This window comes from Punica granatum, chromosome 2, assembly GCF_007655135.1.
Source record: "Punica granatum isolate Tunisia-2019 chromosome 2, ASM765513v2, whole genome shotgun sequence".
NCBI classification, from domain to species: Eukaryota; Viridiplantae; Streptophyta; class Magnoliopsida; order Myrtales; family Lythraceae; genus Punica; species Punica granatum.
The window spans coordinates 18,598,528-18,617,538 of NC_045128.1; the positions used below are offsets into that span (position 1 = coordinate 18,598,528).

The 19,011-nt window shown below is 37.6% G+C and overlaps 1 protein-coding gene across 1 annotated transcript; it reads right to left on the reverse strand.

The window, feature by feature from the left end:
- Positions 1–240: 240 nt before the first annotated feature.
- Positions 241–18,397, reverse strand: LOC116194871 (brefeldin A-inhibited guanine nucleotide-exchange protein 5). Its single transcript, XM_031523779.1, has 34 exons — positions 18,238–18,397; positions 17,981–18,120; positions 16,544–16,619; positions 15,545–15,794; positions 15,001–15,122; positions 14,860–14,918; positions 12,749–12,806; positions 12,590–12,674; positions 12,274–12,471; positions 11,708–11,766; positions 11,557–11,626; positions 11,408–11,476; positions 11,131–11,253; positions 10,999–11,052; positions 10,811–10,899; positions 10,571–10,667; positions 10,363–10,461; positions 10,047–10,247; positions 9,024–9,134; positions 8,757–8,941; positions 7,525–8,151; positions 6,440–6,857; positions 5,696–5,935; positions 5,456–5,579; positions 5,163–5,311; positions 4,167–4,523; positions 3,672–3,838; positions 3,126–3,358; positions 2,871–3,046; positions 2,491–2,604; positions 2,253–2,389; positions 1,613–1,910; positions 1,021–1,116; positions 241–745 (listed from the first exon to the last, which is right to left on the reverse strand). Exons 2-34 carry the CDS (start codon positions 18,093–18,095, stop codon positions 671–673), a joined length of 5,331 nt encoding a protein of 1,776 aa, XP_031379639.1. The 5' UTR covers positions 18,096–18,120; positions 18,238–18,397; the 3' UTR covers positions 241–670.
- Positions 18,398–19,011: the final 614 nt, after the last annotated feature.

Consider the following 19,011-nt stretch of genomic DNA (forward strand, 5'->3'; position numbering starts at 1 on the left):
CCATTGTTTGAAATTCATCCGCAGTTGGATGGCATCAACTCAAGTCACAAGATACTACTTATAGATTTGAAACCCCTACACTACTAAGTAAATTCCTTCCGCTAGTACCGGAGTTCGTCAGCCACAGAAGTGGTTTTCTTTTCTAATTGGACTTTCCCATGCTTGTTCCACTGAAATGGTATGATTTCTAAGCTTGGTATAAGGCTGTACTCGTTTTATGTTGGCCAAAAGAGAAAAACAGAAGGAAAAGGGCTCTCTTACCATTACACAAGCCAACTAATCTCAGGGTTTAGAGCAAAGAATACAACATCGTGACGATAATGATAGAGATACATTTCCTTATAATTGTTCTGTATATTTTCAAATTCAACAGAATATATTTGCCCACTCGACAAAAATCAAACTCCCAATTTCGTGTCTATTTCCCACCAGCCGCCCTTTACTATTGTTAAATACCATCAGCAATGCATAACAATCTTCAGGCTAGAAACACAATCTCCTGCCAACTTGCGATAGGCAACTATTTCCACAGCTTCTGAGGAGCCAACTTTATCGAGGGAAAGCTCAAACTAATCTTAGCAAAATAAGGCGCTGGGTGCGTCCTGCAAGGAGGTGACCCTTCCGAAGAATCATCCCTTGAAGAGAGCAGCTCACTAGGACAGCAACAGAACTATGATGGTACAGATGGTAAAAGAACCATCAACTGTGCCCGGAAAAGATCGCCAAGGGCTCCGCGGACATCCATCTGCACAATAAAAGGAGACTCTAGTTGAGAATAAAGGTTGTAGAGATGAAACAGGTATAGCTGGTAGTTGTTTTCATTCACATAATGGCTTTTATTGTAAAGACTGCAATAATGTGACCAGGTAAGAGCAAAGGCTATTGCCCAATTCTAATGATAGATACCAGTAAAATGTCCAATGCGTCAAAGCTGACTATGCCAAATAAGATAGATGCAACAGGGATGATCAGAGGCAGAGAGTAACCAATTAATGTATCTCTGCTTTAAGAGAAGATTACCTGGTCACAGCAGACGAGTTTAGTAAGCAAGGGATAGAACTCTCGTAGGTGTCTTCGGAAGATTTTGTTATCCATAAGAGACATGCCCTTAAGCACCTGAAAGATCAAATAAATCACAGTTCTGTTCAGACAAACACATTGGTCAAGTGAATTTGAAGCAGACTTTTATGAGACATATGAAGGACTGATAAGCATCGCAAAGATGAGAAAGATTACTCTCATTTTTCATGGGGAACATATATAGACTAGCAAGGACTTGCTTTTTGACCAGTTGTAGCACATAGTTAAGCACACAAGGGATCTAACAGCTAATGAGAGCCCTTATGGTACAGGTTATTTCATGCCTAAATGTGAACTTTCAGATAACTTTCACTGCATGTATTTTTGGGAAAATGCATGTAAGCACACAAATATCTCAAAAGCCCGAAAAATTTCTGATATCAAAACTATTTCAAAACTGACGTTATCCTAGGCAAATTATCTGCACCCACATTTTACTTAGAGAAATAATATCACATACAATTACAGACTACTAATATCCACATTGGATTCTTCAGTCTTATAAAACAGAATAATAAGCGCAGTGCAGTACCTTAACTATGACTGGAGACCGCAATTCCAGAACACGATGAATATCCATATTAGTAGTCTCCCCAATATCAGACTGGAGATCAGAAACATCCTTCAGGACCTGTTCACAGAAAGTTACCAGCTTCTCCTCTGCGATGCTGAAGAGCTTCCCCTCCTCAGCGTTGGAAGCCCCAATATCATCCTCTGAAGATTCTGGCTGTTCCTTTCTGAGGGAAGTGTTTCCTGAAGTAGTCTTTTGTAAGATGTCCAAATATATGCTGGTCCCAGCTAATTCCTGGCAGAGGAGATTCGAAGGTGGCCTGTACAAATACAGACTTGCTGAGTGCACAAAGCTCCGACTTCGAATGCAAAGCTCAAAATCATGATAGTAGAACAGAACAAAAGGAAACATAATTATCAGAACCAGAGTGGACTAGGCAGTTTCACCCATTCAATTATGAACAGCCATGTGCCGACCATCTTTTCAGCAACAGACCAATATGCAACAGGAATGCATCAATTAAACTCAATTGAACCATTCAAAAAACCTTGAGGTGATTGGACTTTATTCAGACAAATCTATGTGCTCCAGTTTGCTTTTATGGAAATTTGACAAATACAAGATAGTTGCACACTAACAAATTCTCAAATTAGCTACGTACCTTTCAGCAGGTGCAAAGCGCATCCTCAAGCGTAGGTTGCTATACGAATTATATGATGCTGCAAATTCTAGCAAGGACAGCAATATGTCCATTATGGCTATCTTCTGTGATACTCTCAACTTGCCCCAATATTTTCTCTGCAAGCACAGTAAATCTCAGTCCGCTTTCTATGTATTCAAGACTTTCAAAGAACCGAATTCATTCTTTAGATAGAACTCATCGACAAATTAATCTTTACCTGAATGCTGTCAATGGCACCAAGTAGTAATAATTGAGTGATGCACTTTCCTCTGACGGCTGCCAACAATGGAGTTTCCTCCTCTTTAGGTTCAGGATCCCCGGCATCAGAAGCCTGCACCTTAAGAAGGTCTAGTAAGAAGACACTAAGGCAAACTTGGGCAACTTCATTCATTATCAAAGTATCTGTAAGCAATAGTTCTATTTCTTTCATTGCAGATGCAGTTCAAGTATTATGTCAGTATCTTTTCCATAAAAAGGCAAGGCGAAGTAATCATAGCATCCAATGACCATGTTGACAGTACTTAGATGATGAAATTTTTTTCAAAAATATAGAAGCCAGAATAGAGAAATAAATCATGTTAAGTGTGCAACCGCAACCTTGGCTGGAGAAGATGGAACTGAAGCATCTGAAGGACGGCCCTTTGGTTTAGAGGTAAGATTTCTGAGGAAGAGATTATCTATGTTTCCCATAATTCGTTGACCTAATGTTTTACTCCGTTGGAGGCCTCCACCTTCCACTAATTTCTGAGCTCTTCCTGATGGGGATGGAAGACCTACAGAAGTCCAAAATTTAGAAAATATAATCCACTTGTCAGTAGAGTAGCATGATCATAGTATCTGAAAGAGCTTAACCTTCAGATCCATCAACTTTAGTTTGAGAAGCTGATTCCTGACTGTCAATGGTCTGTGTTAATTCTTGATTTCCATTGTCAGCGACATCAAATTGATGGACTTCACCCTGGTCAACAGATGCCATATTGTTTAAACTGAACTCTAAACCACGAGAGGAAGCAGTTCGGTTCCTCATTTTCTCGAAGCCTACTTCATTGAGCAGCTCCAGCGGCTGTGTAGTGTATGAAGCATCTCTGCATATTAAAATAAAAGCAGCAACATTTAGAGCATATCCATAGGCACAAATAAAAATTACAATCCACAGCAACATCAGCTTTTCAATTATCAAAATCAAATATAAAGAAAATTGACATATCTAATAAAACAGTTCAGCACAAATAAATGGGAAGAAAAGGAACCTTAGATTGAGCCTATTACAAAGCAGGGTATGAGCATCTCTGTTAGGGTAGTGGATACTTTGGAAAACTACCAAGGGTTTTCGGAGAAACCTACCATAATAAAATAATAACAATAATAGAATAAAAAGACTGAATTCAGTTAACACACCTTATGCTTTTTAATAATGTATCCCAGTCTCTCTCACTGAATCGATGTCCACCAACCTCTATGAGATGTACCAGTGCACCCAGAGCAATTGAAACTACTGTTTGGTCAGGTCTTTTAGCGCAATCCAGTAGCAGGCTCAACAGCGGTGGCAACATAAAACACACCTCCTGCACCGAACAGACCTAACTGCTGAGAATACTGAATAGAACTAGAAACCCAATCAAGCAGAAATAAAGTGCTCCTAACAAGAGGCTTCAGACATGTAGGACATGTTCTACTATATGGGGTTGTACTCCCCCCAAACCAATCCCCATAATCAGTAAAAGAAAAGAGAACAGAAGGTGGATCGGGGACATTGTTTTAGAAGTGTAAAACTATAAGTTAGTGGCCAAAAGAAAGATTTAGCAGATTAATGAACCTCACCCTGATAAAATCTAGAAATCAAAATCAAGCATATCATTAACTCCTAGAAGACAAAAGAAGCTCAATAAATACCTTGTAGAAAGTATTGAAAAGATTGCACAGCAACTGAAGGGAATGGGTGCTTGTCTCACGAAGCCACTCATCTCCAGAAGAGACTGAACCTTCCTTTCCCGCATGCCTCACATGATCGAAAATGGGGAACAAAACTCGGTGGAAAATGCTCTCCCAAAATGAAGTTGAGAACTTGCTGCCTCTCTCATTCAGCAGGTCAAACAAAACTTCCAGTGCACAACTTCTGACTTCTGGTCGTGGGTCAGTTGTCAGATCAGACAGACCCGCGAGCATAGGGAACCAATAGTGCTCAGTAACATCAAAATTTGCCTCCCCCTCCACATCAATAGGCTTCAATGCACCACCAGGAATTAGGCCCTAAGATCAGAACACCAAGAATTTAGACTATTATAGCAAATTAACAGTCACATAATGGAGGACTCAGACAATAATTGTAAACTTATTAGAGAAAACCATTTATCTAATAGACCCAATGAAAGCTGCAGCGATTAAACCAAACCAATTATATCAAGAATTCAGTCAGGGAAGAAACATGACACACTCACATCAGAAATATAACAAACTTGATGTTCAAGTGCTCCTTTTCTCTTTTTCTTGGAGTCAGATTATTTTGGCTCTGTAATGATCTCGAATTTTTCAATGGTGTACAAGGGATTCAATTCAGAGTACTGCAGGCTTCATATTTCTATAATGAAAACATGAAAATCTTGTTTATGGAACCAAAATTGGCCAGAATTCCATTATCATATACGCACAGTTCCATATTTTTTGAGCATTAAGCATGAATTTATAAAAGCATGAATTTATACCGATCGAATTCTTGTTGCATTCTTTGAAGTTCTGGTGCTATTCACAATATATATATATATATATATATATATACACATACAGGTACGTATAGTGATAATCCACTGTCTCTCAAAATGATCATTCCGAAAGAAAGTACTTAACAAGCATAATTTCTTGAAAGTAAATGTGAGAAAATCTCAAACGAACCTCAGCTAAGCGATCCTCACATATCCGTAGAAGAGCAATAGCCTTCAAGCTTATTCGATGAGAACTCTTGTTATTTGCAAACCTAATAAGGCAGTTTACGCAGTCCATAAAACAGTCGCCAACCACCAGATCAAAGTGCTCCAAAATAACTGCAAAATATTTCTCCATATCAGGTGTCAAGTTCTATAACAAATTAATCATAAGTAATAGAAAATGAGTACGATTCTACAAATTATGTTAGAATCATACAAAAGCAGCAAACAGAATGTGAAAACAAAAAGAATACCACTTACCTTGTTCTACATTTTCAAACGCACTTTCCACTATGGACTCCAATTCATCATCTGCAGCAGCAGTGAATATCATGAAAACACTACGCCACCCAGACTTAATATTCCCCACTTTGGATTTAATCATCTGAAATAGAAATCACAGAAAAGCAGGCGTGAATATACTGGAAAAGCAATGATAGGAAAGCATTCAAACAACAAATTAACATAAAAATTAGCAGCCAGCTATATCAATCAACATACCTGGACAATGCAATCAACAATTAACCTCCTTATTGATTCGCTCGGACTATTCCGCATAAGGACAACAAAAGGTTTGAGTATATCATTTTGGAAGGTGAAGTTGGTCAGTTCAGCACGTTCCAAATATTTCATACCGAGCTGCCTCAGAGAATCTATGGCATACATTGCAATTTTCTCATCATGATGGCTCCCAGCAGTAATAAAATGATTTGCCAGGACTGACCATATTCTGGCCCAAACCTGGAAACAGTATCATTAGTAATATTGCAAAGTAAGGCTTAGAAAGCCGATCATGCTCTTATTTGGAACCACATGAAATGAGATGTGGTAAAAGCCAATAATAGCCTGATAGCAACTATTTCCAGAAATTCATATGACATGTGATGCACGTCAAACTCTACCAACACCAAGATATTCCTTTTAAAGGAACTTCTAGCAACATATATCACTACAAGGGCCATCACAGCTCGTTTTTAAGCTTTGACGGTCTTTCAGTCCAAGAATTTCTATTAAGTGGGTGAACAATGATAGAACCACAACCCAGGATCCAGGCCCGGCCATCTCTTTACTCTGGCCCATATCTTTTGAGTGATGTCAGCATGCCCACTAGACATGATTAATCATCAGGCAAGACACAATGCAGCTTGCTCATATTACATGTAATACCTACATAAGTGCATCACTCGTAAGACTGTAATGTGTATAAACATGCAAGAAGAAGTTTGCAAAGTTACAGAAGAGTACCATCCGAATGCGCATCATATTGTAGTAACTGATCTCCACAAGTTTTTGCAAGCTGAAGACACGAGCAGGAGTTTGCTTCAGTTCTTCAGCTGATACACCACACAGAGCATTAAAAAATTCCACCACTGTATCACTGGGCAGCTTAACACTATTCACAAACACTTGATCAGCAGGTTTCCCTGCTAGCTCCCTTAGTGACTGAAGAACTGCATCCCTGGAGATCTGATTCGATCCATGCATGACAGTTGCAGCAATAGATGGAGTAGATGTTATGAATTCAAGTCGAGAGACACATTCCAAGACTGCATTCCATGTGTCTTGAAGAGAGTCTACGTCTGAATCACAAAGAGAAAGTAGAGTTCGCAATGCTTCCACATTCTTGCTACGCATGTCCTTTGGAGCATGCAGGAAAGTAAATCTGAAACAGAGAAAATAAGCATATGGTAATAGACGACATTACTTCCAATCTGAAATATACTGCTAGGCAAATAATTATGAGTATCAGAACCTAGCTTATGTTGCTCTAATAACTACAATTATCAAAGATTTTAACAGGCTCCTAGTCACACTGACAAAGCTGGAGTTGGAAACTTATGTCCAATGCAAAATTATTGAATTCATAGGGCAAAGTGATAACATTCAAACAGCTACACAAGACACGCTTTTCCACTATCTCGACAACAGCGACCATCTCGTCGGTACTGCACAAATTATGTGTAGCATATTAGCCCATCCTGGAAAATCCATTTACAATATTTTTTTATTCTTTCTGACAGCATTCACAAATTCTGGAAATGCATATTTGCTCCTTTCTTTAAAGACAGTTCAGGGTACACATAGAGCTGCACGTATAACAACAGCTCCAATTAAAGTAACTAACCGGGAGATAGATAGAACAGTTTCATCCATAACTGATCAAATCCATATTACTTACCATACAAAGTACCAAAAATACTGTGACAAAGGTCCAAAATAATCTCCTTGTCAAAAGGTTTGCAGTATTGAAACTAGAGCAAAAGAGATGAGAAAAAACATGAACCCTATCAATCATGGCTAAAAAAAGTGAGGCACTGCATTATGCTTACCTAACCAGAGAAGTTAGAAAAGCATAGCGCATAGTGTCCATTCCAAGAATATGAGTGATGTGTATTCCAGCTTTGAATCCCTCCATGCAGAGAACAACCCTAGGCTTATTCTCCCCTTCCTCCATAGTAACTGAGAAAGTAGCAAGCAAAGGCCACCCTACAGCTTCCACCATTGGCCTTACAAGCTCGATCTGCTTGGCAGTATAAAAGACTCCTCTCTTTACTCCTTGCTTCCGAAAGATAGCCTGTGTTTGCTTAATGATAGCTTCTCTATCAGACTTAGCATCAACTGAGGACTTCCTCTTAGGTAGCGCCAAATTCAGAATACTAACAAGTCCACCCCATTCCTCACTTTCTGGCCTTACTCTCCCAGTTTTCCCAATGTCAGTCGTTTCATCCTTCATTTTTATCTCTTCTTTAACAATGGAATCATAAATCTCTTCAAGAAGCTCTGTTGGGGCATTTGCATCACTATCATTCATGGCATTCATACGAATGAAATCTGATTTTGACATCTTAGGGTAAACCATTGGATTGTGTGCATCAGTGTTCAACATTATAACTGCATAGGCAAGAACATATGCAGTATCTGCATTTGCAAAGAGACCAGGATTATCTGCACAATATCTGCCAGGGAAAACACACAAATGCTGAATATGGGTCTGAACATGGGTGGCAATAATAACAGGAGATATTCAGATACTCATTAGTCCAAACATTCAACCCAGTAATACCAAAATAGAAGTGTTGCAGTGGCAGTAATACAAAATGAGTACGTTTACTTCTCTTCTCAATCAGATAGAGCAAGGATATTAGTTCTGGAAAAAGAACAGGAACACCACTAGCAGCACTTTTTGCTGATAACATCGAGTCAAAAAAAAAGCCATCTCTGACAGTAGAACAATGAAATGAACTTTTTATGCTTTATCTTGATTAAAGACTTTTGTTTATCAAGTATTAGGCACAAGACAGATGGGGAATGCAAATGCATGTTCCATCTGCACCTTTCTAATGATTCATCAGAATACTATCATGGATAATTGAAGCATGGACACGTGACAACAGAAAGTTCAGTAAAAATCCCCCAATGTTGGATAACATACTGCATGTGATTGTCAGTACTATCACAGCGAAGTACCTAAAAGCCAATGTTCTGTTTCTTTCTCCAACCACAGAAATTCTATATGTGGCTATGATAGATCATCACCATGCAACAGGAAGATGCTCCATACCTCTCTGCAAATTTTTCCATTATGCGATCAATCTTTTGAGCCTCCCCGGGAAGTCGGAATCCCTTGAGGAATTCACGGATTGCAATATCAAACTTCATTCCTGAAAACTTCATTGAATCTACATACGCATGCATAACAGCAAGTGGAAATTCTTCATGTTGACCCAGGTAATCACCAATCATAGCCTGCAGAAGCAACAAATTTGCATATAATTCTAAATCAAAAATCAAAACTCATGCCTGCTCAGATTGGATTAGGAGATTCCACCTTGTCCAAGCTTGCAGTATTTCTCAGAAACTGCGCAACTGAAACGGGATAGTTTTCAACCAGCTTATTCGATATCAAGAACTCTATACCCTTCACCGATTTCCTGTTGAACTACAAAATTGTAAAGCTAATAATCAGTCTTTTAGTGCAGAGCTACATCCATGCAAGGAAGAAGTATATCTTTCCGCATATTAGCAGTAAAGTCCATTTTGATTGACATAAGCAGAAAATTCAAACACAAGAATCATCTTAAGTGACCAGAGTTAACCGAAAAGTTACAACATGCTCCCAACTGATATTAGTCATCATAAAATAAGATATATATGATAAAACACTAGCCATCATCGTCCAGTCAAATTAAACTGCATCACAAAATAACGATTTCTTTTTTAGAAAGCAATAAAAAGTTTTAATCACAACCACAGAAATAAGAAGCATAACATCCACCGGACATCTGCCTGATCTGTCCTGTATTTTCATTCAGAAGAATTAGGAACTTATCATGCAATTTCCTCACAAGAGAAGGCTTCCATGATTGTAATATTAGTGAAAAGAAAACTACTAGCTATTTCTTGTGGTATGATCAACTTCATAGCTCAATAGCCTTTAGAAGAATTACTTTGAATATCTTTCTGTGAAGATGCTTATTGCTCACAGAAGGGCAAAATGAGCCTACTTTTGATGATGGCAGATTTACTGGCATAGCTGCAAGCATCTTATCCTTCAAAATTTTGGCACCTACCTTTCAGAAAAAAAATTTGGGGAACTACTTCATTGACATTTTCCCTAGCATTTGTTTTTTTGGGCCAATTCCTTAGTCTGATTTAAGAGTTGCAACGTAATGTGATCCATACATATATATATATAATTTAAACCCAGCAAACAGCACCTCTCGCCAACCGTCCTAATCCTCTCATCCCAGGTTACTTGCAACATTAAGTGAACAAATACTCTTGGGACAATTTTCCTGTTGTGGCATCCAATGCTCAGAAAATAAGCAAACGACACATGGAGTGAACGTACCTCGGAAATGGCAGCTTCAAGTGTAGATTTATGAGCCTTAGCCTTCTCAAAGTTACTGGGAGCATCTTCCCCGCTTTTTAGCTCCACTGATTCTCCAACCACATCTTCTTCACCAGTAAGTTGAGTGCTTTTACTCGATCTTTCTGAGTCACGGCATGTCTTCTCCCAATCAACCATTGATTTAAGCACATTCACTAGGCACTGGAGATGTTGATGAGGAGGTTAATCAATTAACTTCCAGCATCTCAAGTGCAACTAGAAGAAGAAAGTCTGCTACAACTAAGTAATCTTATCCAAGAAGAAACAAATAGCCTACCTGAAGAGATGAACCTTTAATAGAAGCAATCTGGGAAACTGCAGCAGAATTGGGATCTGCAATCTGTGTTCCTTGGGCAATTTTAGACAGAGAGGTAACCTACAGCAGTAAGAGATAGATGTATTTCTTAGTAAAAGGCAACGGCAATGCAGAATTTCACCCATATAAACACCAGTACTTAGTATTGAAACAGTAACTCAAATGATACCATGCGCTCGAACAAATTTGGTGCCTCAAGATCACAGTCATAGTTCACATAGACATCAACAAGCATCTGGGGATCCTTGCAAATTTTTTCAAGCATCCTGCATAACAATAATATGCAGAAGATGAAAATGGAAATGAATCATAAGATTTTCCCTATCATAAAGCAACATAAAGTTTAGTAATTTAACTACAAAATGCAGAAATAAATAAGAGGACATTCAGTCAGAAAAATAAACAGTACCGAAGGACACTTAATTTCTGGGTAGTTGGAGAGTCAAGGCCATCAAGCGATCGTAGAACTATTAAAGGAAAGAAAATGCCAATTTCACCCTGAAATTTCCATTATAGATGAGGAAAGAGGAAGATTAATGGACTGTAGCTATAAAGGTAACAGATAAGCATGTCTTAATTCCTCAGTATTAGGCCTACCTTAAGACTTTCTCTAAAGCGCAACAAAAGTACTGAGAAGATCCCAGCCGCATACTGCACAAAAATATTGGACATTGTGTAAAAAGATCATAAAGCATATTTTAAACAAGATAATAGGAAATCAGAGCAAACCTGAAATATCACTGGGGATTGGGAAACTGAAGCTCGCAGCAAAGCATATGAAAGATATGCTTTGACAGAATCAATAAAGTGAAAATTCTTGGTAAATGAATGGCTAACCCCTTCAAGTAATCCCTGCATTGCAAATAAATATCTCAATTTCATTCGAAATGAACAACTTACTAAATCAGCATTTATCACTGAAAGGGACAATAAAGCGAAATCATTTAAGCCTATAATGAAAATGGAAACAAAGACAACACAAAAGCATGTCAGGTATAAAATAAACCTGCAGAAGCTCCAGCGACAGTATACGAGTCTTTACTGTAATTTCGTCGGTATCTTCCTTCATACCCATCTGCAAGCATTAAGTAGCCACTCTTCAACAACGCCTTGGGAAACCATAAAGATAGGAGAAAAATGTAGAAAACAACCAACCTTGCAAAGTGTGCGGAATACCAACAAAGCATCACGTTGTCCTATGCTCATGCTCTCCAAGTCAATCCCTCTATTTAAAATATTAAAGCCAAACATATTAAGATATAAATTTATTACTCAGGCAAACAACAAAGAAATAGTAAATCCATACCGTGCAATCTTTTTACCATCTTCAGTATTCACTGCCTTGTCGAGAACTGCCTCTAAACCCTGTCATATAAAATATGCATTATGATAAGATGAATGTTATTATCACAAGTTCAAAATCCTTAACTTTGATTATGTACAAGTATCAAGTATGCTTAAGCCTAAATAGTGTTCATGATCCATCAGAAAAAGAATAAGTCCTTAATGGAGAAGAAAAACCCTGTAAGTAGTAATCATAGACAAATTAGTTTTAGACAATGTAGTTTCTCCAAGGATTTCACCATATAAAAGAAACCAATGTAAAGCACAAGAGTTCGTATCATGAGTTTTCAGCATCTAGCATTATGTTGTTCGAGTATGGTAATATTACTGAGCCTACAACCTAAGAAAGAATCAGGAGCTCTTAGAGCTCTTAGAGCTCTTATCAGCTTATGAAATTGGAACAAGTGTCTAATAATCAACCCAGACAAATAGCAAAGTATTTTATAACATAAACATATCCAAAACCTTGACCCTTAAGAACTCCTCATTGTTTCTGAAGAATAAGATAAATGGATGAAGACAGCTCACCTTAATGTCGGCGCCGCCAGCAAGTGTGTGGAGCTCCTCAACAGATGCAACTGATGTCTCTTTGGCTTGAGTTAAGGCATCACCTAGCGTCATGCCCTTTTCATCTTGCTCACTCGAGGAGGTTTCGTCCACTTTTGGTTTCAAATTTTCTTCAGAAGCAACTTCTGCTTGTCCATCTGAAGCTGAAGGACCACTAACCTACATATTTTATTAAATATTATTAGTCTCTAGGATAAATAGAAGCCTATGAAAATTAATTTCTTTATAACAAGACTAGGGCATAATTATTGCATAAGAGAACATTGTATATGAGTACCAGATCAGTCTCCATCCTTCGGAAAACGATACTAATGATCTGAGTTAACATTGCCTTTGAGGTTGCTTGATTAATGGGATTTTTGCTGCAAAAGAAAAGCTCCGTCAATCAACTTTTTTGGCTATCTCATATGCTAATTTAGCACCGAAAAGGAGATACCTATTGAGAGCAATATTATAGCAGACTCGAATAACTCCAAGCAAAGACTCCCCGTGCACTGCATCAAATAATAGGCTCATGATGTAGAGAAACCCAATAGTGTATGAAAAATCACAAAATATGCTGCCAAAAATATCTATTGTAATTGAGTTAATATTTATCTATTATTTCATGAGCATGCAAACCAAAATAATTCACTAACAGCATGCAACTCCTGAAGAGAGGTATCAAGGGACCTCATAAATATAACAGACTTGCAAATTTTGAATCAACAAATTATGCCAACATTAGATTTAAACATAAGCATCATACCTTCTTAGATTATACAACCAATTCTCAAACTGTAAACATGTGTAAACTATCCAAATGTTCACTAATAAGAAAAAAAAAAATTCAGATCTATCTTGTCAAATACTTAAAAGATGGAATCCACCATTCTTGTCATCAACATGGTCATTAACATATTGTATACATACACATTTACAACATTAACACTGTCAATTCTTGAATGGGAAGTTCCGAGTTTTGAATAGTTGCTTGCGTAAGTTTTCTGCAAAAACAGATGACAATCTTTATTAAAACAGAAGTTACACTGATTTTCTAACCAAAGGCTTGCAGAAGGTATTTCACACCACTCCACATGACAAAACTTTTACTATATGAACAAATTCGCCGAATTAATAGCACTATAAAGAAAAGGCCCACATATTGCTACAGGTTGATTTCATGAAGAAATCGTTTATATTTATCGATTTGCAACTATTGCACTTTATTTAGCTCAGATTAGAAGATACAGTAAATTTCTTAAATTTTATATCATGTTATCTGTCAAATAATCTCTAACCAGTATTTATCATACAATTCACATTAAAGTTGAATATATATCTTTTCCATATACATATATGGAGATCATGAATTGAATATCATATATAATTAAAGGAAAATATGAAACTATAGCACCTAAACATTATGTGGATAGTATTTGGATAAAATTGTAATAATTTTATTGAGCAAAATATTATAAAGAGTCTTATAATATGTCAAATTTTTTAAAACATTATTTTGAATAATTTGAACCTACTTTACTGAGACTACCAACTTCATTTCTGAGAGTTATTTTATCTTTGGGTTGAGTAAAAATTGACATTCTCATAGTACATTTTTTTTCCTTTCAACATTATTAAATTGTAAAGTGAAAAAGAATTTAACTAATATAAGTTTTATTACTCACAATTTTGCATCATAGCAGGTGATTAGGAAGAAAATCTATAAAAAATAGATTTAAAATGCAATATTAAAGTAGAAAATAATATTATGAATTTTAGAGTCAAATTGTAAGAAAAAAGTTTCAAGGAGTATCAAAATCATAGTAAAATTTTGGGAATTCAATTGTAAAGAAAAGGTTGAAAAAACATTTTAAAAAAAAAAAGAGTGGCTATGGGGCAACTTGTCACTATAGGGAAGATATTTTTGTAACTCTCCTCAACTAATATAAGTAATATAGATGCATCTACTGACCATAGAACTTCATGTGCAAGGGACATGCACGACAGAAACAGCTTAATAATTAAATTGAATGTCATTTTATAAAATTCTCTTCTCATCAATGCTTACTAGAGGCATCAGACCAAGATGTACAGTTAAGAACAAGTATATGCAGGACTTAATTGAATTAGTTGCATTTTCTAACTGATCTACATGACGGTATTATTGCACATAGTACTTGTCATAAGCACTGACTTAGGAACAAGTACACTCCTGATTAGTTTCCTCAATCAAACTAATAAAATCAAAATAATTCTATGCGGCATTGGCCAGGCCAAACATAAGCCCAAAATGCCAGAAAAGCAATGACTTATTGTTGAAGAAGTAAAAGAATGCGTGAATACGTGTGTCCACATACCTTGAACGTATGGACTGTGTTCCTACTTCCTATAATGCTTATGCGTAATGCTGCTAAGTATCAAAAAATAATACAAAGAATAACCTCTCTGGTACGTACCCCTAAATTTGGCTGATGGACTGTGTTCCTACTTCCTATAATGCTTATGTGTAATCCTACATGCTAAGTATCAAAAAATACTACAAAGAATACCCTCTCTGGTACATACCTCTAAATTTGGCTGATGCTACAGCAGTAAGAAGTACCTTCAGCACAAGTAGAATGGTACTGCACATTGTTTCTCAAAAGTGAACAGGCAGAGTAAACAGTACGTATAAAGAAATAACTGCTCAATAAGGAGAATGCGTACCTATCAGGAGATGAATTATCAATGCAATTGCAAACCATGTTTAGAATGTCGGTGAACAGAGGGACATTTTTACCAGCATCTAACCCAGGATCTCCCTCTAGGTGATCATAAGCAATGAGTTTCTGAAAGATTGTTAGTTCAAAGAAAGTAATTAGCACCAGCACCACCAAACCTTGCTTTTATCAAGCAAACAAATCAAAGACAATTTTGAGGAATTTGATTGCTCCATATCACTGCATAATATTAAGAATCGGTAAGTTCTGCTGCTCTCCTGAGATAGTCAGCAGGAAACATATGCATTACCTATAACAGACCTCCATCATAATTTGCACTTAACTACAGAATTCTCTGAGTTTGATGTCTAGGTTTATGCCCTTAAAACACGCATTGTAATTTCCCAAGTTTTCACAATATTAAAGAAAATTCGAGTTACAGAAGAACTACATTCCAAGTACAGAGGTAGCTATAGTGCTGCATTGTCCAAGAGAGAGAGTGGGAAATCAACATCCACAGTTAAAATTAGAGGAAACCATTAATTACTCACATGAAGACAATCAACAGCGGGATCCAGAATTTTCATATTCTTTGTTTCAAAAGCTAGTCTTAGTGGATTCAAAACAAGCTCTGCTTGAGGTCCTTCTAGTGTGTTGCCTGCACTTGCTAAGGCTGTGGCGATATCTCTACCACCTGCCAGTGCACCAGCGTTTTCCACCCCCTCAGTTCTATGCGCTTCTGCATTTGAGTTATCTGGTTCTATTCCTTCTTTTGCACTTCCACCTTCTGGCTCAGCAGAACTATACATGAAAATGGCATGAATAATATCAAACTTCTGTTCAGACAAATCTCCACAAAAATAACAACACAACAGAGTACAGAACAATCACAAGAATCACGGACAACACGTAATCTCCAGAGACTCCAGAAATGATATATGTAAGACGAATTATTGCCAAAACAGAACATGGAAAGCCATATATTTAAGATCACATGGATATTCTCATTCCCCCGTGAATATTATATAAGCAAAATCGCTATAAACAAACTGAATACATACCAGACTATATCATAGATAAAATCAAAAGGCAATACATATCATCCAAGGAAAGAGAACAATTTCATCTACTTGAGTATATTAGAATGTTCCACCAAAGTGAAAGTGATACCTAGTTTGCTTAAGAGAGGCATTTGTAGTTAGAATAATACATGAGGATTCTCACTCAATCTTACTTTTGAAAAACTGGGGGGATAAAAGTCCAGAACAATCTTGGTAGTTTCTCCGACCTCCTCAAAAATGTCGTTCCATTGAGATAGTAAAGTTTTAAACAAGAATATTAGTTCTGAGGTTCACAAATATTCTAGACAATACGGTAAGAGACATTTACTTGTTTCAGAAGGTGCAAACCAGGATTACCATGCATTAAACATCAAACACGAACCTAGAGATGATTAAAAGATCTTGCCAGCATAACAGCCTCCACATCATGAATAAATCAGAAATGCAATTAGAGAACAGTAGATTATGAATCTACTCTTGGATCCTTACCTCCCATCTCCAGCAGCAGATGTGTTTTGCTTTGTCTCGCTGCAACCAGAGTTCTGATTCACATCTTTACTGTCATCTGATAAAATGTAATCATAACAAGCTTATCAAGGATTATTAGTGATTAGTGGCCGCAACAGCAGCAAATGCAATGGAAGAGAGCAAAACGTAAAATGCAAGAGTCATTGTCAGAAAAATGACACTTATTCATCAGACAGTTTAGCAATTGCAACAAATCAAAAACTTGCTGCATCACCTCCCCTTAGATGGGAAGACTCCAGAAACAATCATACAATCATTCAATTAGCAAAGTAACATTTTATTGCCGGGGAGTGTAAGCCAAGCACAAAAGGACTGACAAAAGATGTACAGAAAAGAGTGTCCCTACAGTCATCCTCTCAACCAAGGGTCCCGCCACCTTAACAGCTTAAAGGACGGTATAAGTATTTAGGATTATTTCGTGATGAGAAAAGGGAAAATATAATCATTCACCAGGCTACAGGCAGCATTGTTCTTTCCAGGATGGAAGAATTAAAGATCACAGACAACATATAAGGCTTTCTGAAAAGGGAATCACCAAAAGAAAATAATGAACGAAATGTTCGTGAACACAAAAAGTAACCAAGCATAGCAGATTCTTGGAACTGCGAATCCTGCAAATTCCAATCATGAAAGCACTTCCAGTAAAAATGGACCTCCTGCGGCATAATATCCATCAAAAGACAAGGTGGAATGATCCAAAATCTGCAGGTGGAGAATTCACACTACATCGTGCTTCCAATTAAAGAACTTAGTCCCCAACAGATTTTAGGAACTCCACACCTCGGTAATTGAATATCAAATGGTGTGCACCATTTCACAGCCGAGAAGAGAAGCAAAAGTAAATAATGAGCTTCTAATCACGCTTGCTCATGCAACACCTGACAATGACAATGACAGAGTTCCTTTCCTCTCTAAAGTTCTGAAGTAGCCATTATCCTAGACTATAGCAGAACATTCTTACTGGAAGCCCATAAACAAATCGAAACAGCTCATTGTCTTCCAACTTTATCGGATGAAAAATACTCTTGTTTCTAGTCTTTCTTGAAATTTCCCTCAAAAGGCTGCATTACTAATTTGTCATTGCAACGACAAGTCATAGTGGATTCCATTTGAAAAACCTAAACATGATAATGACAGTAACGCAAGCTAACCCCGATTTGACACAACTAGAAATTAGCATTTACATGGAGTTACCATGAACTAAAAGTTGATACGACAGCCTGTCTGGGTTATAGTTACGGACAGCTAAACATCAACTTAGCAGGCTTAAACGGAACTAAAACCAATCATATTTCGAACCCGGATCCATTTCCACAACCGAAACAGAGTCGAACAACATGTACAACAACATAACCAAACCAAACGAATTAAACGGGTATAAGCTGAAGACCAACGAACCTATATATGACTGGATGGCCTTCTGGAGGTCAGGATACTTCTTGGCGCTGGAACATTCTTTCAGCATCGACTCGAATGCTCGGGTCACGAACCCACCTGCCGCTCCGCCCGCCATTTATCCAACCTCAGCTCGCCCTCACCTGTACATGCAAACCGCAATTCTATGAATGGCATTACCCAGCGACGCCGCCGAATCTGGGCATCGAGGCATCTAGAGATTGCGGATGAGAAGAAGATGAGAGATAGTGCGAAGGCACCTTTCGCTGCGATCAGAGGAGATCTAGGGGAGAAGAGAGTGGGAGAGCAGCATTCGAAGCTCGGATCTGTTGGTTCTGTCTCAAGTTCCGCCTGTGGATCGTGTTCGTGTTTCGTTTCCTCTCCCGTGCAAGTGCAATTGCAGGGAATTGAAGTAATTTTGACTTTCCCTTTTTTTATTATTGATTATTGATTTATTCTGATTTGTTATTAGGAGTTTTGATATTTATAATTTTGGGCTTGAGCCCAACTTTTATTATGGGCTTAAAGTGTGGGCTCGGATCTGTTGGTTCTGTCTCAAGTTCCGCCTGTGGATCGTGTTCGTGTTTCGTTTCCTCTCCCGTGCAAGTGCAATTGCAGGGAATTGAAGTAATTTTGACTTTCCCTTTTTTTATTATTGATTATTGATTTATTCTGATTTGTTATTAGGAGTTTTGATATTTATAATTTTGGGCTTGAGCCCAACTTTTATTATGGGCTTAAAGTGTGGGCTAAGGACCGAAGCCCATCAATTGCGGTTGGAAATGGAGCCACATCATACTCTTTGAAGCCCATCACCTCCTCAAAATTGAGTGATCTATCTATGCTAGGGGGGTGTAAATGAGATGGATGATTTGCAAATGGTTTGAGTTCGACTCGATGAAAACTTGGATCCGGCTCGATTTTATTGAGTTTGAGCTCGCCATTCAAACAAGCATAGCAAAGCTCAATAGTTCTTGAAAAACTCGAGCTTTTTTATCTATTATCTATTACTATAAATGGGAGAAGGAAGTTAG